Below are 24,497 nucleotides of genomic sequence, written 5' to 3'. Positions count from 1 at the left end.
GTCAAGGGAAGGGGGGGGAGAAGAGGTTGCGGGGGGGGGGGGGGTCAGCGGAGGCCCGTGCCAGGCTGCAGACATCTCACAAAGTGGACGGCGGCGCACCACCCCGCAAACCACCTCTCCTCTGGCGGGCAGCTTTCTCATGAGCGTTCTTTTCTCTTCTCCCGTCTTTGTCCCTTCTGTGTGCCCCCCTCTGCCAACACCCTCTCTTGCTTCTGCCCACCTCTGTCTGTCTCTGTCCCTCCCTGCCTGGCTCACGCCGAGGGCAGGTACCTCTGTCAGCCTCCTCGCAGTGGTAGTGATTGTGTGTGGCGTGGCCCTGGTGGCAGTTTTTCTCTTTCTCTTTTGGAAGCTGTGCTGGACGCGCTGGAGGGGCAAGGAGGCCTCCAGTCCCACTTCTGCTAACCCTCCCCCGGAGGCCCTCCAGGGCCCCGGCTCCAGAGGCGACATGGCAGACAAGCTGAAGGACAGCAGCACCCTGGGCTTCCTGGAGGCGGCTGTGAAGATCAGCCACACATCCCCGGATATCCCGGCCGAGGTGCAGATGTCAGTCAAGGAGCACATCATGCGTCATGCACGGCTCCAGCGACAGACCACGGAGCCAGCATCATCTACCAGGTGAGGGCGGACCTCTCCCCTCCCTCACCCCCACACCTCCACATTCTCTGACTCAAGACGTTAATGAGATTCCAGCCCTTGAGGAGCAGAGGCCAGAAATAATAACCCATGTACTCTGATTGGAGACTGTAACAGGTGATGGAGAATGCGGTGGGTAACCAACTGGGAGGTGCGTACCAGGAAAGGCTGCAGGAGAGGGGAACCTTGGAGGTGGGGCACTGTGCTCTGGGGCATGTGTGGGGATGTGTGTGGGGGAGAGGTGGGGGAGGAGGTTGGGGGTAAGGAGAGATTGCAGGCAGAGGGCAGAGAATATGCAAAGGCCCAGGGGTATAAAAGTTCATGGTGTGTCTAGGGATATTCCAGTAAAGCCTTGTTGATGGAATATAAGACAAGAGTTTCCTAACATTTTGAGAATGAGGATTCCTTTATAACCTTTGACACAGTCCCCTGCCGGACAGCAGCTGTATCCATGGCATTCTTTAACGGAGAAAAGCAAAAACAACTCCCACCGCATAATAACAAACAACCTACTCTAAATTCAGAAACAGAAGTGGTGCGTATTTATTCAAATCTAGGGCTCTGGCTGGCTCCTGGGTCCCTGTAACGTCTCCCCAGGCTCCCGGGGGACCAGCCAAAGGGAAAGAGACCAGGTCTTCAGCTGTGAGTTCAGGAACGAGTGTTCTGGGGGTCACATTTTCAGAATTTATCATATGACCTCAGGCAAGTTGCTCACCTTTTCTAGGCCTCACTTTCCCCAAGTATAAAATAGGGCTAATGACTGGTAAGGTTACCATGTGAAGCCAAGGAAAGAATCCATCAGAGCTGGATTCTTTGACAATCTGGAGCCAACTCTGTTTCATTTACTATACACCTGTTAAAAGTGCTTTTTATGTGTATGAATCTTTCCTCCTCACAGCAATCCTGTGCAATTTCTACTTTTACTAACCTCATTTTGTAGTGCAGGGAAGTTAAAAAACTTGACCACGGTCCCGTAGCCAGACAGTGGCAGAGCCAATATCAACCTACACAGTTTGACTCCCAAGCCCAATCACTGTTAACTATGGTGTCCGTGGTAGAGCTGGTGAGGATAACGAAGGGACGGACACAGCCAGAATAAGAAAGGATGGTCCTTCTCCTAAGGAATCTCATGGTTTCATGGGGGGAGCCAGAGCCACATCTACTAGGAAGAAACCCAGAAAGTAAGAAAAAAAAATGACAGCAAAGGCTACCATTGAATTGAACTTAATATGTACACGCCCCATTCCAGCTCCCTTCCGTGGACTTGAAATGCTTGCAACCACCTGTGCACAAAGTATGTGCAGACAGACAGAGGGTCGGCGAGCAGGAGGAAAAGGGCCCACAAAGGGTAGGATGAGCCAGGGTGGCCGGCAGGTGTTGGCCTGCACGCCCGTCCCGCAGAGCCCTGACTACCCTCTCCCTACCCTCTCCTCCCAACCCCCTGCCAGGCACACATCCTTCAAGCGCCACCTGCCACGGCAGATGCACGTCTCCAGCGTGGACTACGGCAACGAGCTGCCGCCGGCAGCAGAGCAGCCCACCAGCATTGGCCGAATCAAGCCTGAACTCTACAAGCAGAAGTCGGTGGACGGGGACGATGCCAAGTCCGAGGCCGCCAAGAGCTGTGGGAAAATCAACTTCAGCCTGCGCTACGACTATGAGAGTGAAACCTTGATCGTGCGCATCCTGAAGGCCTTCGACCTCCCTGCCAAGGACTTCTGTGGCAGCTCTGACCCCTATGTCAAGATCTACCTCCTGCCTGATCGCAAGTGCAAGCTGCAGACCCGAGTGCACCGCAAGACCCTAAACCCCACGTTCGATGAGAACTTCCACTTCCCGGTGCCCTACGAGGAGCTGGCTGACCGCAAGCTACATCTCAGTGTCTTTGACTTCGATCGCTTCTCCCGCCATGACATGATTGGAGAGGTCATCCTAGACAACCTCTTTGAGGTCTCCGACCTGTCCCGGGAAACCTCCATCTGGAAGGACATCCAGTATGCCACAAGTGTGAGTACAGCCTTGCCTCCTGGGCTTCTGGAGGGTTTCTAGGGTTGGGTTGAGTGGGCTGTGTCCCTATCCTCCTCCATCCTAGAGACAAGTGGGTCTTTGCCCTTCAGAATGTGAAGGGGAACTCTGGGAACAGACCAGTGGCTCCGCCTGCCCTGGGAAGGTCCTTGCACACTGCCCCAGATTGGGGCAACAAAGAGAATTTTTGTCCATTGCTTCTGATTACACGTTCTGGGGTGGTTCCCTCCACCTGCTCGGCCTCAGGTCTAGCTCTTTGATCATGGGAGAGGATTGGGCAGGTCTCTAGACTGAATCAGACAGCAGCATCTGCCAAGTGCACTGATGTGTACTAGAAGCTTGGAAAAGGCAATTAAGAACAGGGCATGTTAATCAGGACGAATGAGGTTATGTTGCAGCAACAAATAATCCTAGGATTTGGTAGCTTAGAGCAACAAAGATCTAGTTCTTGTTCATGCTGTCCATGCTTCGCAGCATGGCTGGGGGTTCTACGTTACCTTGTGACCCAGGGGTTTGAGCAGATAGAGGTTCCATTTGGACATGTGCTCCCATAGTTACCACATCGGGAGAAAGGGGATGTGGGGAATCACGTACTATTTCTCAAAGCTTCCACAACGAAAAGATATATGTTACTTCTACCCGCATTTTGTTAGCTACAGCAAGACACATGGCACCTCAGGAGGGCAGGGCAAAGAAATCCTACCATGTGCCCGTAAGGGGAACTGGAAGCACTCAATGGCTGACACCAGTGACTACCACACAGCCATTCCCTGCCCAGGCCAGCCCAGAGGACACCTGGCTGATGCACACGTGGGATGGAGGCGCTGGGCTACTTATGATCCACTGCAGTTCACCAGGGAAGGTCACAAGGAGCTGAGGCGCAGGCTCCCTCCTTTTTGGAGGGAGGACAGGTTTGGCAAAGAGAATTAAGAGGGCATATCTGGAGCCCTTTAGTCCAGTGTAGATCCCATAGGTGTGGGGGAGCCTCTCTCTAAGCCCATCCAGGCAGCTGAGAGCACAGCATGGGTGTTCCCATCAGACAACAATGGCCCTGTGTCTGGGGTCTTGAGTGCTAACTGGTTGAGCCCTCCCAGATACATCTTGCACTGTTTCTCTGGGGTGGGGCTCACCCCACTCAGTCTGCAGGCCCTCCTTCTGAACAGTCCATTCTCAAGGTCTCCGTGTTGAATCCGTGAGGATGGAGACCAGGAAAATCATCCCCCCTGCTCTGATAGGAAAGCTGTAAGAAACTTGATTTGTTCAAAGCTTGGTGGGCTCTGTTTCTGCCCCAGGGCGGGTCTCGGGGACACCCCATTCTCCGAGCTGGGGTTGACTTTGACCAATTCAGTCCCAGTGCCTCCCCTGCCTTTGCTTTCGGGAAACCCCTAAGAATAGGACCAGCCGCAGGGCCAGGCAGACGGGGCGGGTGGACGGGGCAGGCTGGCGCAGCAGCTGTGCCCCGGCCCAGGCCCAAGAGCTCTGCTCTATAAATCACTGTGAAGTTTACATCTGGTGCAGCTCTTCCCTCTCTTCCCTTATGGTCTCCTTGGGCAGCAGCTTCGTTATGGTGGCTGCACAGGTAGAGAACAGCAGCTCAGTCCTCCCCATGTGAAGGTCGAGGCCCAGGGCTTCTGAGAGTGGGAAGGGGGGAGGCCGGGGTCTAGGGAAGCAGAGCTTGCCTCAGACTCGAGGATTCCCCTCCCTCTCCTGCGACCTTAGCTGTGGGCGTGATGGAAGACCCAGGCCTGCATTGGACAGTCTGTGCCTAAGCATGCTTAGGAGGCCAGCTACCTAAGCCCTAGAAGGCTGTGGCTGTCCCTGTCCTCGTCCCAGCCCCTTTCCCCAGCGCAGCAGGTCATCCAAAAGGTGTTGGACACTTCGTCACCACCCTCATCATCCTCAGTCAGTTCTGTTCTAGTCCTCCTCCCTGTCCTCTGAGCAGAACACTGTGCCCCGCAATGAGGAGTGAGCAGGACTGGGATAAAAGACAGCCTCTTTGATCCACAGAAAATTAGAATCGAATTCCAGAGACAAGAGACATCCGTGCAGGAGCTGGTAATGCTAAGTAGTGAACAGTGTGTACCGGGTGAGGTTGCTTTCGGAGTTAGGACAGCCCTGGAATTTTCCCCGGATAGGGAGGGGGTGGTATATAGGGCGTGACAGAGGGAAGGCTAGCATCCTAGCCCAGAGCACAGGGAGGCTGGACCCAGGAGTTTCTGAGGGGGAAGAGCAGGTGACTGTGCTCACACACTCTGTCTTGCTTGCAGTCTGTCTGAGCTGATGTTCTGCCAGTGGAGGCCCCTGGGGCCCTCCTGTCTGCAGCTCTTCCGGTGGGCTGGCTTATCCTCCTGGTGGACGAGGAATCAGGCAGAGGAGAGGAAAGGGAAGTAAGAAAGTGGGGGCTCTTACCTGTTTTTTGGTGCTGACTCTGAAATTATAGTTATTTGGGGGTCAGAGAGGCCCAAGTCATAATCCCTGAGAATGATAAGCAGTGAGTGCGTGTGAAATCCTGTGGCCAGCGTGGTGGGGGTGGTACAGATGAGCACAGGGGCTTCCATCTGTCCTCGTGCTAGATTCCACTTCTAGGGCTACATTTGGGCCTCACTGAGCTCGGAACTCAGGCAGCTCCTCTGTCCTGCAGCCTGGTCCCCTGAGCATCCCTGACATTCCTGTCCCCTGCCTGTGCTCACAGGCTTCCATCACACAGGCCTTTCCCCCACTGCCCTGCCTGACTCAAACTGGTCCCCCTTTCAAAGTTCCCTGAGCCCTCCTGCTCCTAGAGGAATTGCTCCTCTGGATTTATTCCTGGGTCCCTCAGTTATACCCCGAATCATCTTCAGATTTGCAAAGTCCTCCCAATGGCTCAGGAATGCCTTTGGTCCCACATTTGACTTTCTTTTGTATTTTTCCTCTGGGCTGAGTGTGTCATTTTAAGCAAATGTAAAAACTCAGCACGTTTTTGTAGAATGGCCCCACAGCTTCATTAACTCAATTAAAACTGTATATTGAAGGATGATTAAAGAAGCCGGGGTGGGGGGGGGGGAATCGGGTGTGGTTATAACCTGGGAAGGCTTCCCGGAGGAGAAGGTCAAACCATATTTTGAAAATGGGTAGAGTCAGGCTTGGTGGGGAGAGACGGAGCCTGTGTGTTCCTTCCGAGATATGGTTCAGGTGGACGGTGTGTGTCTGGAGCGGTAAGTTGATTCACCAGTTGGATCAGACAGTCTGGACGTAAGCGGAGGGTCAGTGATGCACAGGGTAAGGAGTAGGAGAGGAATTGTGAGAAACAGGGGCTTAGCAGGCTGCTTGGAGGTCACACGAGCCCAGGAATGCTGTTCCCTTGTTGGTCCTTCTGCTTATCTTGGAGCATTACCCTCAGCCCCGGTGGGGGGGACCTGGGTTTGTGCCTCATTTTGGCTCCAGCACCATGGCTCAAGTTGGTTTCAAGTAGCAAAGCCTGGAGCATTCCTGTTGAACGAATTAGGGGCTTCCAGGCTAGTGAAGAAGAGGTGGGCATCCGGGGAGTCTAGCTCTTGGTTAATTGCAAATTTTAAGCCACAAGGGACATTGGCCTCATTCCCCACCCCCACCTCCCAGTTGTTTTGGAGGAAAGCCTGGAGGGAGCAGTGGAGGTAGTATATAGCACCCCCAAAACCAGGCTGAGGGTGAGGAGCAGGCAACTTGGACGTGTTAGAGAAATTGGAGGCCTCTTCTGATCTGCGGGGTCTAGGAGCTCCGAGTGGCAAGGGAGTCACAGCAGTTCACCACATCCACTCCGGCCCGGCCCGGGGTGCCCCTCCTGCTCTTGCTGCCCCTAAGCCGCCTGGCTTGACTGAGAACCGCGGATGGTCTCCTGGGCATTGCCAGCGGCTTGCCATTTTCCCTCCCCCTAGAACTTTGATTGGCCGAAAGCCCCCGCTCTTCCCTCCCCTGTCTTCTGCCCCCAGTCTCATTATTTCTATATAAAGCTGTAGATTTATCATTATAATAGAGCCGCTGTCCCCGGGGTTTGCTAGCGTCTCTGTAATCTTGTGGTTATTGCTACAGGGGCCTCAGACCCCACTGCACACAACTATTCCTGTTGCTGTTCCTGCTTCTTGACGGCGGGGGGTGGGAGGGTGACGGCTGTAATTGGGGCCATAAATATGTGTTGTGCTTGGGGTGTTAATGGACTTGGCCATCTTCCTGCCTTAGCAGGTCCCCACTAGGTCAGAGTGAGCAAGAACGGGTGTGTGTGTGTGCGTGCGTTGTTTTGGGGTGCTGGTGGGCTTCGTGCACTTCCAGGGGGCCCGGATCCAGAGTCTGCAGGAAGGAAGAGAGGCCTAATAGAGGGGGAATTCCAGCCTGGGAATGAGCAGGGCCCCCAGAAAGGCCCCCAGACCTGTGTTGTATTCTAGCTTCTCCTCTTTCTAGCTCTTAGACCTTGGCGACGTCATCTACACAGGGCCTCAGTTTCCCTATCAGCACAACAGGGATCATAGCCCGTGGGAATAGTAAATGTAGAATACTAAAGTAACACACATGAGATGCCTAAGTGGGCACTGTCACAGAGCAGCGTCCCAGGCCCCGTTCTCACAGTGACTTTCCTTCTGGCCCAGCCCGTGGGCCGCTGTGTGTGCTACTCTCGGACCTGACCCCTGCTTTGGTCCCAACCATCCATTCTGGCACACTGTTGGGTATTCTTATTAGTTTAGTTCTTGTCCTAGCCATGCCCTTTGTTCTCTGTGTGACCTTGGGAAAGTGGCTTGTCCTCTTTGAGCTGCAGTTTCCTGAGTGTTAAATCAGCTTCAGAATTCTGAGATTCTTAGACTCCTGGCTTCTCTTGGAGAGAAGTGCTTGGTTCCCTTGCTTCCAGGACAGAGCTACCCAGGCCCTGGGCGTGTGGTCCATAAGTTAGTAGGCCACTTGGCAGAATTCCCAGACGTGTCCTCCTCCCGTAAATGTCAGTAACAATCAGTCCTCTCTTTCAGCCCCTGGGAAATGTCCTCTAGAGGGGGTCCTGCCACGAGGAAGCCCCTGCTCCCCACCAACAATCTGTCTTCCTCCTTTTCCCACGAGGCCCGGCCCCATGGGAAGGAAGAGGGTGCTTAGCTCCCTCCTCACCTGCCTCCTTTCCAATCCCTGTTTACTGGGGAAACGGGGCTTATTACCGGAGCTCCCACCAGGAGCCTAGAGCACAACCAACTTGATCACATTTTATCCTCACCACAAGCCCCATTATCATTCCATTTATGTAAACAAAGAAATGAAGGATGGGCTTAAGTGATTCACCCAGTGTCACCCAGAGAGAAGGTGTTGGAGAGCCAAGACTCAAACCCAGGTCTTCAACCAAGCCTTGCATGGCAGGAGCACGGCGGGATAACATTGCTCCCTGGGGCCGAAGGCAGCTCCAAAATTGTGCCGCTAGTTCAAGGTATCCAGAAGAGTGTTCTTGTTTTCTCTTGTGGCCCGGTTGGGTTCTCTCTTTCCTCTTGTTCCAGACGGCAGCTTTTGCCCTGATACTGGGATTCCTTTCCGATCTCCCCAGGATTCTTCCTGTGGGCAGTAGGCTGATGTTCACTGCTCTTTCATTCAACAAACATTCGAGTGTCGAGGATGTGTGGTCAGTTATATCACTGAGGTAGAAGCTTGTTGAATGTAGGAGCTTGAGCTGGCTCTGGGGAGGATGGCAGAGAAAGAGCCCTCCACCTCAGAGCGCCCAGGCTGACGGGCACCTTAGAGTAGACCTGGAGGCCCTCCCTCCCTTGCACACACGGCACATGCTTGGGGGATGGGCCGGCCGGTTCAGGATGCTTGCAGCAAAACCATGCCTACAGCAAGCCAGGTGCAGAAGTGCTGGGGGAAAATGGAGAAAAGAAATCAGGGTCAGGAAAGGAAAGTTATAGGCTAGACTTTGATGGCAGCGAAGATAGAGAGTGCTAAGAGGCCGGGATGGCAGGTGTAGTGGAGTGCTTTTCTTTATTTTCTCCGGATTGGGGGAAGTGTCTAGAAAGAACTTCTGTCATGTCAGATTGGGTTTTTTCCTTTGTGCAAGACTGGCTGCGGTGTAATGAACTCTGGGCCAGACGGCTAGCATGAAGAATACGAGGGCTTAAACTCCAGTCCCGTCCTTAGAGGCTCACAGTCTGATGGGGGAGGCAGGAAGGTAGCTCTGCTGTCCCGAGGTGCTATGCGAGTCCTCACTAGCCCAGCACGTTGAGGAAGGCTGCGCTCCTGGAGTCAAACTGCCTGTCCTTGCCAGAAAAGAGTTCGGTTGAATCCTCTTCTCACGCCCACGTACTCAAGTCAAATGAGATCCAAGGGTAGCCACAAAAGGCCTCTTCAAATAGAGCCAAAGAATCAGCTAAATTGATCCGCTGTGACTCATTAAATCACTGTGGGATGAAGCCTCCCCAAGGCTCATTGACCAGCAGCTTGAGGCAACGCGCACCTTGGATCTCAGGCTCTCAGTTCCATCCTGGCTGGGAGGCAGCAAGAGGGAAGCGTGAGAACTCCATATCCCCTCAACATGTCTTCAGTGATTGGTCAGAGAACTTATTTAGGTCCAAAAACAGCCAAGGGGACTAATAGAGTCCTGGGCTTTCAAGGAGCTTCTCATTGAGTGAAGGTTTCAGAGCAAGGGAATGCGATCAGAATACAATGGTTTGAGGTGATTTTGGAAGCCAGGAGAGTGGGTGAGTGGGCTGAGGGTACAGATGGTGGAAGGAGAAGTTGGGAGCAAGAATCGAGCTTTGCAGAGGACTCACAGTCACGGAAGAGGAGGCGAGGGGCCAGCAAAGGGCAGCAAGCAGGAGGAGACCCAAGAGAAAAAAGACCTGAGGAAGTGAGAGGAGGGCTGGTTTGAGAATGGCGCCTTCAGTGGTGATCTCTTTGACCAGCTGTGAGGTCCCGAGCACAGTCCCGAGCTCTGGGGTGTGATGTTAAACCAAAGCCTTGCTCCCAAGGTGCTTATCCTCGGGTTGAGGGACACAAATGAGTGGGTGAGGTAAATAGTACCATCAGAGAGAGCCTGTGGAGAAAGCAAAGCAGGAGAGTGTGGTGGGGAGAGTGGTTTGACAAGAGGATGGCGTGAAGAGAGGAGGTGCAGGAAACAGGCTGGTCAAGTGCGGCCTCCCTGAGAAGGGCCTTTTGAGTAGACCCGAAGGATGACAAGGAGAGCCATGCAGATGTCCGGAAGAAGGGAGATCTGGGTGGGAGAAAGTTGAATGCAAGGAACGTGGCGTGGGTTGGTTAGAGAACATCCAAGGGCCAGTGTGGTGGATGCAGAAGTTGGTTGGGGAGGGGACAGACAAAAGACGAGGTGAGAGGGGTGAAGGGGCAGGAAAGCTTAATGGGGTTCTACAGTCAGAAGCCCTTAAATATCGCTGTAACTGGAAGGTTGGGAGCAGACTATACAACCAGGGCAGAGACAGAAATCAGTTGAGAGACCGTTGCCGGAAGAGACCACAGTGGTTTGGACAAGTATGGTGGGGGTGTAGGATCTGGCTTGATTCTGCATATATCTCGAAAGCCGAACTAGCGGAATTTGCTGACTTGTTGAGGGTAGGGTTGGGGGTATGGAGAAAGAGAAGAATCAGGGTTTTCAGCTTGAGCAGCTCGGGAGGGAATCGCCATTCACTGAATTGGGGAATCCTGGAGGAAGAATCCATCTGAGGAGGAAGACCAGGCACTCAGACTTGCTCACATTATATCAGAGATGACTTTGGGACATCCCCATGGAGTTGTTGGAGAAGGACTTGGATATAGAGTCCAGGGTCTCGGAGAGAGGCCTTAGCTAAAGAAAAGAGGAGTCAGCATAGAAATGGTGTGAAAAGCCATGAGACTAGTTGAGAGCCCCTGCTTGGAGACCCATATTCAGCCTGAGCCTCAGGACTGGGACTGTCTTGTTCGGTGGTGGGGACTGGGAGGGAAAATCAGCCAAGAGGACTGACAGTTGAGAGCCAGTGAGGGAGGAGGAAACCTGGGGAAGCTCAGGGCCCTGGGAAGCAAAGTGAGCATTTCCAGGGTGAGAGGCAAAGACCACCCGCACCAGGTGGACCCCGGAAGAGACAGATGAGGGCTCCCCAGTTTGCTCAGCATCATGTGACAAGAGCCCACCTGGGGAAGAGATCACATGTGGAAGACTGGGACATGGATTGTATCGTTTGGGGGAAATTTTCCTGGGTGGCTGACCCTTGCAATGTGATTTAAAGGACTAAGAAGGCAGGATTTGCAGGGAGTTAGTAGGCTGAGTCCAGGGATGGGTCCTGACTCTGGCAAGGCTGGGTTGGGCTGGGCAGGGGGCAGGTGAGTGGCTGCAGCCCAGTCAGAGCAACCCAGGCCAAGATGACATATTCCATCAGGAGTTTGCAACAAGGGCTCAGAAGCTCTAGAATTCTGCCTTCAATTCCCAGGTATCTGGACTTCTGCAGGCAGGATCACTCCAGGATAGAAGCAGAGAGGGAGAGGTTCCCAAAAGAGGCCCACAGGGCAGAGCAGGGTCCCACCGAAGCCACGGGAGAAGTGAGGAGCAAGGCCAGGCCTGGGCTGCTTGCCCAAACCACGAAGACGGCTCCCCAAGCCTTTCTACCAACAAGGCTCTGAATAATGTATGAAGCCTACCAGCCCTGCCTGCTGTTCCGGCGGCCTGTCCCGAAGTGAGCGCTGCAGGTTGCTTGACCCTGCGCTGGAGTCAGAAGCTGCCTGGGTTCAGAGGGGCAGTCAGGTTGTTTGCACGCTGCTCAGTGGGACTGCCTCCTGGCCTGCTGCTGTTCATTTACCCCCACACTCTCTCAGGTCTGGCCTCGTGGTGCTCTTTCTTCTCTGGAATGCCAAGCCCCGAGCTCTCCTCCTGCACCCTCAGGTGGTGGGTGGCAATGTCCAGACCACGCTCCTGCGAGGGCACAGACAGCTGGAGGAGACCCTTCCTTTGGTCTCCTTCCCGCAGAAGGGGGTAGAGGGAGGGCCTCGTTGCCAGCCTGTGAGGAAGTCTTGGTCAGATGGGAACATCAAAGCCTGGAGCTGCTTTTCCTGCCCAGAACAAGAACCGCAGCCCTACCCTCAGAGCCCTACCCTCTTATAATGGCCAGGAGCCAACTGGAAGGATGGGCACCCAGGGGTCCCTCCAGGCTCAAAGCTCAGGTCCTTAGAATGCAGCTTACCCTGCCAGGCTCCAGGTTCTGAAGCCAATGGGGCCAAGACTGGTCTAGAAAAACATTGCTGAAAACCTGCCAAGAACCCAGCAAGAGGAGGTGGCAGGGGGTGGGGCCCAAGCTCCACCCCAGAGGCAGCATGCTGGGGAGAGGGGGCACATACTCCCTGAGTGACAGCAGGGCCCTGCGCGCCCCCATGAAGCCTCCATCCGGGTCCGTGCGTTCTTTCAGTAGAGGTGATGGGCATGCACCTGCACTTTCACCCCCTCTCCCTCAGGCCCACTGGGACCAGGAGCCGTTCTTGGCTCCAGAGGGTTCAAGGTTTCCCATGCGGTGCTGGAAAACAAAGCTAACTGGTCCAGACAGGGCCCTGACCTGGCTGTGGGCAGAGTTGCTCAGTAACCGCTCTGCTGGCCTTGGGTGCTCCCCCCTTCATGAGACGTCTTTCCCCGAGGCTGCAGAGGAAACAGCCCTAAGAGGCTGCCAGCCAGAGGCTCACCCCAGGAGAGACAGTTCCAGTCTCACCCTTGATAAATTCCTAGCATCAAGACAGCGCCCCTGCCCGCTCTGGCCGACTTCTGGCAGGGCCTGGCTCCTACTGGCAATTGGCCGGAGCCCGTCCTGATTCCCTCCCCTGCTTGCCGCTCGCTGCAGCCTCGAGCAGGCTGAGCCACCCCCACCCCTCAACCCTGGCCCACGTGCCCTTCATTGGTATGCTGTGCCTCGTGATCGTATAAATATCTGATCTTTGCCTTATGCGAGAATGAATGGGAAATCGTTAGGCAGGGAGCTCATGCATCAACAAAAATCTGTAACTCAAACACTGGGGTGCTGTCTGGGCTTCCCCCACCTTGCTGCGTGCAACATATGCACTTGTCTTGTCGCTTCTATCACCTGATAACCCACAGTGACATTTTCTCCCGGAGAGAGATTAGTTGGTCACAAGGTAAGCAACCGCCAAACCTTCCCTCTGGACACTGTCAAGGGCGTTCAGACTCCAGGATTCATTCAGGAGGAAGGGCTTGTAACTGGGTCTCCTAGATCAGCATAAATTCAGAGACTGGGGTCTCTGGGTGTTACTCTGTCCAGAATAGCAACCACTTTGGGAGAACTGGCACGGTCCCTGAGGGGTTTCTAATGTCCTGTGGACCACACAGTGTTAGGACTCCATGTTCTCATGGATGTGGGGGAGGTCAGAGCTGGAAAGCTTCTCAAAGATTATCTGGTCCAGTGTCCTGCTACGGAGAGCAAGTCAGGACCAGAGAGGTCACACTTGACTGGGGTGGCTCATAGAGTCCATGCAAATCTGGACCCCAAACTCCGGTCTCATGAGACCTAGTCCTGGGCTCTGCCCACTGCCTTGAATATCTCTAGGTTTTGGGGCGTTTTCTCCTTCCCTTCCAAAGCCACTGCCCACTTGCCGTCTTCACTCCATGCCTGTGAGTCTCTCTATCCTGCAAGGAAGAGGCCCAAGGCAAGACTGGAAGCCCAAGGCAAGAAGGGTCAAGGGCCATAGAGCAAAGACCACTGCCAACAGATAGCCTCTCTTTAAGAGACTTCTGGTCTCCACTGAGACTGGAAATAGGGCTAACCAACAAGCAAGGTCAGCATGAAAACCAAGGAGGGAAGAGAGGCCATTTCCCAAAGTGCCTCAGACTCTAAGCCAAGTAACCTTGACTTCAGACCTCCTTACCACACATAAATATTTATACTTTGGAACAAGACAGAGACAAGGCTAGCACTAGGGTCTAGGTCAACCTTGTCCTGTGGGTAGCATATTTTTAGGGTGTTTTCATGTCAGCAACTATGTGGAAATAGTGGCCTTTCGAGCAGATAGCCTCCCCTACGCCACTCTCACATCAAGCCCATGCCCCCCATTCACGCTCCTCCGTTGTCCCTAACCACATTTTCCTCTCAGGTCTGAGTTGCCACATACTCATTCTCCATGAATATCAATGTCTTCCTCTCTGGATGAAGTCTCTAGGGCTGTGGAGTCCACTTGGCATAGGGATGAGGAATTAGAGCAGGGAGAGCGCCCCAGGATAGGAGGAGGCTGAAGGTTGAAGGCTCACCCTTCTCTGGCCACCACTGCTCTCAGACTTGATGGCCCAGTGATGGCTTCAGTAGACTCCCACGTTCTATCCCGCTGATGGGCTGGCCTTGGCACAGCCCGGCGTTCAGGGAGGCTCCAGTGTCCTCAACTATGACACTGGTTTCTCCCGGAACTAATTTATATCGTTATCGGAAACCATGTGTTGGAGTCTGCGCAGGGTAGGCAGGGTCGAGGTGCAAGGGGAAGCGGCTGGAGACTGGGGCTCGGATGACTGTCTGGCCCCAATCCTATGGCAGATGGAAGCCGACATCAGCTGGGGCTTCTCCGCCTTCTCTGAGGGACGCAGCTTACTCTTCATCCTCACCACTCCTCACCCCTGCAGGGTGGACGCTGTTGTCATCCCCAGTTTCTAGATGGGGAGACTGGGAAAGCATGCTCAATGGCGCAAAGCCAAGGAGATGGGGAGCCAGGAGTCAGACAGAGAGACTTGGCTCCACTGTACGTGCTGCGGGTCCTCCTCTCGGTGGCCTCTTAAAAGCTGGCTAGGGAGAGCTCTCCCCAAGGTCCTGCCTCTCCTGGGGATGGGCCAGTGGATGTGCTTCCTCTGACTCTTAATTTTCTTCCTCTTCTGAAATGTCCTCTCTGCCTCTGGTGGCTCTTTCTTCACGGACCTTTTTTTTAGTCATGGGACACGAGCCCAGCTCCACCCCACCCCCGGGGACACAAAGTGGGTTGCTGTGCCCCAGTTGGAGGTTTCTTGGCGTGGGGACTGGGGATTTCTCCTCCCACTGCTCAGTAAAGCCCCGTGGGTGCCTGCCCTGAGGGGCTCTCCCGCCAAACCTCCCCGAAGGCACTGGCTCCCAACCTCCCCTGGGCTCTGCTCCGCCTTACCTGCTTCTAAGCCTCAAAGTACAAACGAACGAACGAAGGCCTTCTTTAAATTGCCCTGGGCAAGTCGTTCTCTCCAGCTCATCCCTGAACACTGAAAACCCCACAGGGTGTTTGGTTGGGGTTGGCATGAGCGGCCATCAGCAGGAGCAGTGGGATCCTGAGATCGGTTTCCGGCCTGTGCCAGGCTCCACCCTCCAGAGAAGGCAACTGTGGCTTTAAGTAACATTTGTTTTCTCTTCTTACCGAAGAATTTCTCTGGCCATCGGCGTTCTGTGAGCCCACAAAAGGGCATACGGGGCCATCCGTACAGACCCAGGAAGAAGCGCCTCCTTGGGGGGCTAGGTGGAGCTACCACCGAGATGGCAGAGGGGAAGCCACCCTCCATCTCCCCCCTCCCAGTTCTGCCTGTAGGTTGAGAACGAAACAGCTCTTCCCACAAGGATAAGGCCTGAAAGGGAGGCCCCAGACTGACAGACTTGTTGGGCAGGGCCTCAGCCGGGAAGGGTATGGGCTGTTAGGAGACCACAGAGGAATGCTGAGAAGAGCAAGGATGCCGCTCTCCAGAAACAGGCAGAAGCTGCCAGGGACAAACCCAGGGAGGGGCCTGTGAAGCTGTCCCGGCCCTTTGGGGCTAGAGCCCGACGTCCCACCTGTGTTGCCCATGGTTATTTCCTTTGGTTAGCTCTCAGTATTTAGAGAAGAGCCAAGCCAAGACACTTCGGGGATGCTGGGAGCCGAGATTAGAGCAGATTTGAATCTGTACTTGGGTTGGAGCTTTAAAGAGAGTGTGAGGGCAGAACCTGATGGGAGCGGCTAGGACCAGAGAGAAAGCCCAGAAGGAAAGAAGGGGACACTCAGGGGGGCAAGAAGGGAGCTACCGTTCCAGCCCCTCCTCCCCTGGCAAGTCCTCTCTGGAGCCCCTCCCTCTGAATAAGGTAGCCCCGTCTCTGAGGGGCAGGATGGGGAGAGTTGTTCCTCCCACCCCCTAGAAGAGCACTGGTGGAAGGCTCCTTGTCTAGGGACCTCTTCTTGGTGGAGTCCACGCCTTCCCGGAGTCTTTGGCTGACTCACATCTTTAGTGACACAGTTGGAACCATGTGCTAAGAACAGTTCAACTTCCAGAGACAAAAGCAACTCTGGTGGCATGTCATGATGCAAACGTGAGAGGCACTGCCCTTCTCCACGAGCTGGGGACAGGCTGGCTCTGGGACTTGAGGCACCTGCTGAAAAATACTTCGCCACATCCCAGAAACCGTCTCCATCCAAGTCAATCCCCCAAGGCCCCTGCTGGAGTGACACTCTGAGGAACCCTCCCCACCACTTCAGCTGCGAGTAGCCGAAGGTAGGCGCGCAGGAGGGAAGGGCCTAGAACAGCTAAGTTTGAGAGCCTCAGGACAGCAAGGAAGAGGGCTGGACGGGGAGAATCCGGGAGCCCGCCGGCTGCCCTCCCCAGGCATTTTGAAGGTGGCGGTTAGGGCTCCGAGGTGCATTTTCAGCGGAGAAACCAGGAGACTGAACTTTCTTCTTGCTTCTGGGCCTTTCTGGTAGTTCTAGGGTAAAAAAGAGGCCAGGGGGGAAGGCAGGCAGCAAGTGCCTTTATAATTCCAATTCCTGCTGACAGAGCTTTTTTTTTTTAAATATATTAGTAAATCCTATCCAAGACTGGGCAGCCACCCAGCTCTCTTTAGGGAGTGAGTGTTCCCTAAGAGAAAATAATCCCCCAACCCTATTTGGGCACTGTTTACAGAGGAACTCTGGCTGAGCAGTTGTCCCTTCTTGCAGGAGATAAGAAGGGTGATGTGCAGCGGAGTCCTGCCACCTCCCATGTGGCCAGCTGGAGTCAGCCTGGGCCTCCCTGGGCCAGACCCCAGACCCCAGCAGCCCGTCCTACATGCGTGCGCGCGCACACAGACACACACACACACACACACACACACACACACACACACACACACACTCTGGGTCCCTGAAGCAAGCTTGCTTGATTAGCTTTGCATCCCTTCCCTGCTCCCAGGGCTCTGACTGTCCCAGGTGGGACACTCTTGGTGGCCCTAAGAAATCACATTTGGAAAAGGATAATCTGGGGGACACCTTGTGTCCTAAAGATTATGTGGCTTATTATATACCCGGACAGGTGGTTATCAAAGCCCATGGCGGCTTCTGCTCTAGGTTGTGTCTCCCAGGGGTTGATAAAAGAGGATAAAGATTATCTCTTGGTTTCACTGGTGAGGAAGCCTAGGATCAGGGAGGGCATCTGTTCAAGGCCAAGCAGTCTGTGAAGGCCCGTCGGTCAGGACTCATAGATGGGCCCACTGGGCAGACATGGAGCCAGCCCTGAGGGACTCGCAGATCAACCGGACTTGGAGGCCAGAGACCGGGGCATGAATCCTGCCTCTGCTGAGTGGCCTCAGGTGGATCACATTACCGCTCTGTTTCCTCACTGGTAAAACTGAGAAATTACCTGTATTTCACACGGTTGTGATGAGGAGGTATTAAATATCAATGAGAAAGGGCCTTCCTGGGTTCTTACCGTAGATTATAGCCCCTGATGCTAACAGCAGGAATACCTAACAGGTTTCCAAAGCATCGTCTGAGTTTATTACCTCATTTAACCTCCTGAAACAGTAAGAAATCCCTATTTTGATTTTATGGATGAGGCAAACTGAGGAAATTTTTGGAGTCATGTGGCTTTGAGATGCTAAAACAGAGAACCCAAACAGATCATTGTCTTTAAAGGCTGGATGGCTATAAGATATTTCCTCCTTCCTTGCCTCAAGGCAAATTATTACAATGTTTCAGATATTTTGGAAAATACGGAAAGCCACACAAAAAAGAAACGCTCCTCACCATAAGCCCATTGTCCCAAGGTAACCACCATTACTGTTTTCACGGACTGCAGAGTCTTCTTTCTTAAAAAGATCATGTGGATGCAGGGAGAGGCAGAGATGTGCTGGAGACTCAGAAAGTGCGGCTGCATTGGCTCAGTGAGGGATTTCTAGAAGTTTCTGGGATTAAGTGATTCTGGAAGAATGCTGGGGAAAAGGGCAGGATGTGTGTGGGGAACAGAAGGAAAGAGATGGTTAGGCCTGCAGGTCTGAGGCTCAGGGTAGTCATGACGGGCTCTCACCATAGACTGTGGCCCCGCCTTATCTATTATGAATGAACCCCTTCATTTCCTGAGGTATGAGCAGTAGGAGTGACTGTGCTAGTCTCCTCTTCCCTGTTGACGAGGCTGACACAAGCCTGGAGGATTCTGGGGAGCCTTACAATGTCATGGTGAACTGCTGGCCTTGCCCTGGGGGACCCCAGTCAGCTCCTCAGTGGGCAGAGCAGCAGGGACAGCTCTAACCGAGGCCTGCCTCCAGGTACGGGAGGTGCGACGTCTGGTATAGCTCTGTTCCCCCATCAGAGCAGCATCAGGCCCCTCGGCGACACCCATCACAGCTGTGGGAGCCTTCCCACTACGTGGGAGTGGGTCCCAGCCAGCAAGCCCCTCTTCACCAGGGTCCAGACCGTAAATGGTGCAGGTGCCCAGGGGCAGGGACCCATCACGTTATTAATAACAATGTTACTGACAGGTCTATTTTATTACCTTTATATGGCACTATGGAATTGACCAGGCTTTTCACACATTGTCTCATTTAATCCTCAACAAGTCTTTAATTCTGTAGATAGAGAAAATAAGCTAAGAGAGACAAAGAGAACCGTCTGAAGTCTTGCACAGCAAGTACTAGAAACTGTCATTTATGTTTGTCTGTGACTTTGTGCTGCTCCAAAAAGGATTTAGCTAGCCCACGAGACCTATAATGCGATTAAAGCTAAGTTTAAAATGGCATGCAAATGTTAGGGAAAGGATCCACGCAAGACAGTCCCCTGAAGTTCATAGAGGCCACCATACGCGTGCCCTGCCGTCATGCACACAGCTCCCTTTAAGCACTCTGGCAGCGAACGCAAAGAGGGAAACCTAGTCCCGGAATTCTGTGTCCATGAAGTAAATACAGACCGGGTGCTTGGGGAAAACAAAGCTAGTCCTGGTCTTAGCACGGGAGAGAATAATGAACATCACGGGGTCTGTCTAGGGCATGGCCATTGAATTCCAAAACCTTGTTAGCATCCCCCCCCGCCCCCCACCGAGGCCTCAGTTTCTTCATCTGCAATGTGGCGGTAATCGTAAGATCTAGTTCCTAAATTTGTTGTGACAAATGAGAATCTCTTGAAAAGGTTTATGAAAATGAGGAGCTGGGGTAGTGTACGAAAGCACTGTCATACCTTCCTCAATCAGGACTCCAGAAGTATTAGGGGAAACCCAAACACTGGGTAATGAGTGTAATGAATTTGATCCCTGTGACAGCCTTGTACAAAATCAAGCTGGCTTGGCCTGGTCATTAACAGGGGGTGTGTGGGTTCGAGCCACATGACCCTCCTTTTCAGTTAAAATCTCTGGTTGCTATCTCTGCGCTTGCTTCCCTATCTGTACAATGTGGGTAAGAATATCTCCTACTCATAAACACGCAGCGTTCTCACGCAGGTGCCCAGTGAGTGTCAGCTGTGAGTAGTTTCTTGAACGTTTTTCCCTGTAATCCTCCTTAACTGTGGTAGAGGTGGGCAGTCTCTGGAATCTGGGGGGTTCTCGCCCCCTGCCACCCTTCGATCTCATTTGTTTGTATGTCCCCTGCAACCCTTAACCCTTAACCCTTGACCTTAATCTAGTAGGTGCTCAATTTATACATGTGCGGTGAAATTGGAAAGTGAGAGGAAGGGGTTCCAAAGTGGTCTAATATCAGGAAACCCCATCTAGCGTCACCTGGGCCACACGGCCCTTCAAAGCCTTGTTTCCCTGGTCTGTAAAATGAGAAAGGATCTCTATTATCTGAGGCCACTTGAGCTCTTACCCTGATTATCACAGAGAGGGGTTTACTCAGAAACTGCAGAAGGTTCAGGAATCCTTTAGAGACCCAGATCCCACCCTCGTCTTTAGGAAGGCACTGGGCTAGAAAAGGGTCGTCGGGCGCTCTGCAGGGCCGTGAGCCATGTGGATGGCAGTGAACACAAGCTCTGTCATTTCTCACTGCCTGGACTGGCCTGGCGGGATGGGGCCTGGGTCTGCCTGTGAACCCGGTGTTTCCACTCCCATGTGGGTCCTCCCCACCTGAGGAAGAGTGGCCTCAGCTGACAGGACAGGAGATGCTCTTTCTGGTGTAGGAGAGGCAGGTGGAGGCGGGAAGGGAGGCAAGGGTAAGAAGGAAGCACTGGCTGCCGTTTGGGAGGGCAGGAAGCTCTGGGCAGCAAGGGCCTAGGGCCTGGGGAAGGAGCCCAAGACATGGGGTCATCCATGGGGCAGCTGCCTCCTTAGCGGCAGCCTCAGCAGCCATAGGAACCCGAGGATGCCCAGCCCAGAGGCTGAGGCCAGCCCTGCCAGGGGGTACGGCCTTGCCTCCGTGCCAGGCTGTGCTCTTCCAGGCTCATTCAGTGCCAAGAGGAAGTCCCTCTCAGTGAGGGAAGGAAAGACCTGGAAGAGCTTCTGCTGGGGGGCTCAGGGACCCACCAGCGGTGGCTCTGGGCTGGGGGCAGGCAGGAGCCCGGGCTCCCTGGATTCCCACACCCTCCAAGCTGCCTCCTCGTCTGACCCTCGTGTTGCTTTTGCCCCTCTCCACTTGGTGCCTGGAAGGGAGGGGAGAACCATTAGTGTCACCCGCTCACCAGTGGGAGACATTAGCTGGCTCCGGCAGAACACACGACCTATAATTTTTGGAGGAGTTACAATAATGGAGCTAATTTGGTGTTTCATCATTGCACTCTTGGGTGAGCAGAGGGGGAAGAGAGAGAGGCCTGGGGTCTGGTTTCAAACAAGCAGCCAGTGAAGAGCGCTGCGGGCATCTTCTGGGGCCGGGGAGCCGGGCCTCCACTTCCCTTGGCCGCCTCCCCCACTACTGGCTTCTCCCTCCTGTGATGTGTTGTCAGAATGCTGCTCAAAGAGGGTAGAAGTCAGCTGCCAGAAGCAGCTCTGCGGCAGGACAAAGCAGGAGGGGGGTTGGAAGTTTGCAGAAATGCTCCAAGAGTCTGCCCTGCAGGGGAAAGTGCACACATCATTCAGCCGTTAACCCCCTTTTATGACGAGAAGGTGAGGCCGCCTCTACAATGCTTTCATTTCACAGCCAAGGACACCGCAGCTCTGGGAGGCACAGTGACTTGCCCGAGATCATTCTGCGGGTTAGTGGCGGGGTTGCGATTAGAACCCAAGCCCCCTGGCTCTAAGTTTATCCTAGTGCGGAAGAACCTGGAGGCTGAGAGGACACACAAGAGGTCTTCCCTCACCCTGCTTGTTGAAGGTGATGATGGGTGGGGAAGCCCAGGCTGGGAGAGAGGGACGAGGCCTCCTACAACCTGGCATGGCTTCACGCGGGCCCCAAAGCCAGAAGCTGGCTTCTGAGAGCCAGGCTAGAAGGTGTCCTCATGGCCGCCCTCCAACCAGGGACATGCCCACGGTGGCTTCCCCGCCTTCTTCTCTTGCTGACCCAGATGTCCAGGGGAGCACACATGGCCCTTCAGCCTCCCAGGGGGGCTTTGGTTAGCCTGTCCCTAGGCTGCAGGGCCACCACCTGCCCCAGTGGGGCTGGAGAGTAAGAGGTTTATACCCTGCCTGCTTGCTGCGTATGCACCTCAGTAGGTCTCCTGGCCACTGGCAAAGTTTACCTTGTGGTCTCCTCTTCTGTCTCCAGATCAGGGTTTACAGCAGCTTCCCGGGGGGAGACCCCTGAGAATGGCTGATACTCAGGATCAGACAAAGTCAAAGAAGTTCAATGACTTTCACAGTCGTGCAGTCGGGAAACAGAAGAGCCAGGACTTGAACCCCAGGCTGTGCCCCAAACCCTGCGCATTCCCCACTTGGGTTGTTTATACTAATTCCCTTGAAGCAGACTAGTGATTTCCTCCCCCTCTGGTTAGATGACAAACCAAGACCCTAGTTTCCCACCAGACCTCCAGTCAAGATTTCTTCGTTGAATATTCTGGGTCTACACGAGGGCCACTAAAATGCCTGGAAACTGTAGAAGGCCAAAGACACTGAGTTTCTGGGCTTTGGAGAAGAGAAGACAGTGAAAACTGACACAGTCTTCCAGACCCTGAGGGCATAATGTCTGCATCATAATGGAATCGTAGGCGGAAACTGGGAGGGAAGGGTGTACCTGCCTTGGGATGCCAGGGGGTGCCGGGCTGTGCTCTTCCAGAAGTCCCTCTCAGCGAGGGAAGGAAAGACCTGGACATCAAGGAGAATTTCCCGAGTTCAAAGATAGTGGAATGGCTGAGAAAAGTGTGAGATGTTTTTAAATGGGGGCTTCGTTGTTGAGTTTAGAAGTCCTGCTTAGAAGCTGGGACTGGATGAGTTGACCGATCACTTGTGATCTCTCGCTGTCTAGAATGTGATTGGAGTGGCCTTGCTCGGATCGGAAAAGATCCCACATCAAGGGCATGAATCTCCAGATATGGCACCTGCACTCCTCTTGGGAAACCCACAGGGACCACAAACCAGCCCCTTACCCAAAACCTAGGGGAGCAAGAAGGTGAAAGTGAGGGAAAATAGGTCCCGTTCTGCAGGAGACAAACTTCTCCACCTGAGGGTTTCCCCCTCCCAGTCCCGGTGTCTGCACCCTAGCTCAGGGGATAGAGACGTGTAGAGAAAGCCTCGGGTCCTTGCTTGGAGACAAGAACTTCTGCCTACCGCCAGTCCAGCTTTCTGCAGGCAGGGTGGAGGGGAGTGAGTGGTGCGTGCACAGTTCCAGAGGATTCTGAGTGACGGGGTGAATAAGAGCCAAGTCTTCAGTGTCAGCAGACAGGAGTCCAAACCCAGGCTTGGCCAATTACTCCGAGAGCTTAGCAAGCTACTTAACCTCTCTAAACCTCACGATGGCAATGGTCATGGGCTCTTCCAAGGAATGTGATATGAATGTGATGAAGAACATATCTGTCAAGTATCCAAACGCTCCATATATGTTAGTCTCCTTCTCTCTTGACTTTGGCTTTGGTCACCAAGATAAGTAGGTTAAAAGAAGTAAAAGAAAGTTCAAAATCCTGGCCAGAGCGTGCATGCTCGATTGGTTCTGCTAACTGGAAAAGGCAGTGGGTCTCATGAGGGGGGCCGGGAGGGGCGATACTTTGCTTTTCTGGCAAGTTCCAAGTGCTGCCAATGCTGCTGGTCAGGGAAACACCCTTGGAAAACTATTGCAATAGGACTATTCACAGACTAGTGTCAGACATCTTTAAAGCCCTACCCAGGTTTCTTAAACTCGAAATTTGGGGCAGGCGCCTTCTTGCTAAAACTTAGCTCTCCAGGGGATGCATGGCGCATTGAGGAAAGGTGAAGAGCAGGAGTGAACACGCTGCTCCAGGAAGATCTTGCATGGCTTTGATCCATCAGAACCCTTGTCTGCACCCAACAGAAGGGAAGGGGCCCCTCCATCCTCCTAACTTTTGCTTGGTGCCATTAATACCAAATGACTTGGTCATGTTCCATCTCACAGGGATTCTGCTAGGGTCTGATCTACGGTGGCTTCAGAATCCCCTCATTGCCCTTGTGCTGCAAACCGAGGATGTCCAAGAATGACCTGGGGGGTCTCTCAGTCATTCACAGCCCACTTTCACAGGTTCTGACTCAGTCTGTCTTGGGCACAGCTCAAGAATCAAGCCTCCTCTTCCCTGGAGGGAAGTCTGGTGTACCTTATGAGGCTCAACCCTGAAGCCATCTAGTTACCCAGGGGGCATCCCCCCTGGACAGACCAGAGACTGAGATTAACCAAGGTCCACTCCTGTCCCCCACCCCCCCTCACCACCTTCTTAACCGGGTACATCCCACAAAGCTAAGATGTTCATTCATTCAGTGGTTATTTGCTGAGCATGTGTTATGTAGCAGGCACTGTGCTAAGTCCTGGGAATACAGTGGGGAGAGAAATATGGAGCCAAGACTAGGGTCAGGGAAACAAGGTGCCTAGGAGGGACAAGACTGAAAGAGGCCCTCACTCTTGGAGGCATGCATGAACCTGAGAGGGAAGGCCTCCTTCCCTTTTTGCTTCACCCTAGTCCTGCTCCTGATGAAGCAAAACCCAGTCCCTGTCCTTCGGGAACACACCGTCCAGAGCAGGGGTGCGGCTTGGGAGGAAGGGGCCTGAAGGGTGAGTGGACACCTGCCGTGTGCAGAGCCGGGGAAAGAATGTTCAGACGGACAGAGCAGAATGTGAGGAGTCCCAGGAATGGGGAGACCCCGGAACGCTTCAGTTGCTGCGGGAGGGCGAGGGCGGGGACTTGGACACTAATCAGGTAGGGCCCTCCCTGTGGGTCTTGATAAGTGTTTTAGATTCTATTCCAAGTGCAAGGGGAAGACACTGGAGGGTTTTAAACAGAGGAGTGACGTGTCCCATCTTACAATTTTGCAAGAACACTCAGGCTGCTGTATGGAAAGTGGGACGCGCGAACTTGGGAAGCAGAGAGGTCCATTAGGAGGCGGCTGTAAGTGGGCAGGTGAGAGATGGGTTTGCCCTCTGTGTGGTACTGGAGATGGAGAGAAGTGAGCAGGCTTGAGACGGACTTTGGAGGTGGAACTGACAGGGCTTGGTGATGGACTCCATGCCAAGGTGAGAAGAAGGCAGGCATCGACGAGACTGTCGCATTTCTGGCCCGAGCACCTGGGAGGATGCAGGGGTTTTTCCCCCGTTGGGCAAAACAAGGGGAGGATGTACACGGCAGATCGAAGTTCACCTTTGAACATCAGAGAG

General features: G+C 53.8%; 1 protein-coding gene across 1 annotated transcript in view; it reads left to right on the top strand.

The window, feature by feature from the left end:
• The window catches only part of SYT6 (synaptotagmin 6), a 57,177-nt gene that overhangs the window by 10,855 nt on the left and 21,825 nt on the right, over positions 1–24,497 (top strand). The window contains exons 2-3 of the mRNA XM_059374331.1: positions 267–615; positions 2,082–2,640. Coding sequence (XP_059230314.1) covers positions 267–615; positions 2,082–2,640 — 908 coding nt within the window. The remainder of the gene's footprint in view (positions 1–266; positions 616–2,081; positions 2,641–24,497) is intronic.

The sequence above is a fragment of the Mustela nigripes genome, chromosome 14 (assembly GCF_022355385.1).
Source record: "Mustela nigripes isolate SB6536 chromosome 14, MUSNIG.SB6536, whole genome shotgun sequence".
In the NCBI taxonomy this organism is placed as follows: Eukaryota; Metazoa; Chordata; class Mammalia; order Carnivora; family Mustelidae; genus Mustela; species Mustela nigripes.
The sequence above is the reverse complement of the archived record's forward strand: the minus strand, read 5'-3'. Positions and strand labels throughout refer to the sequence as shown.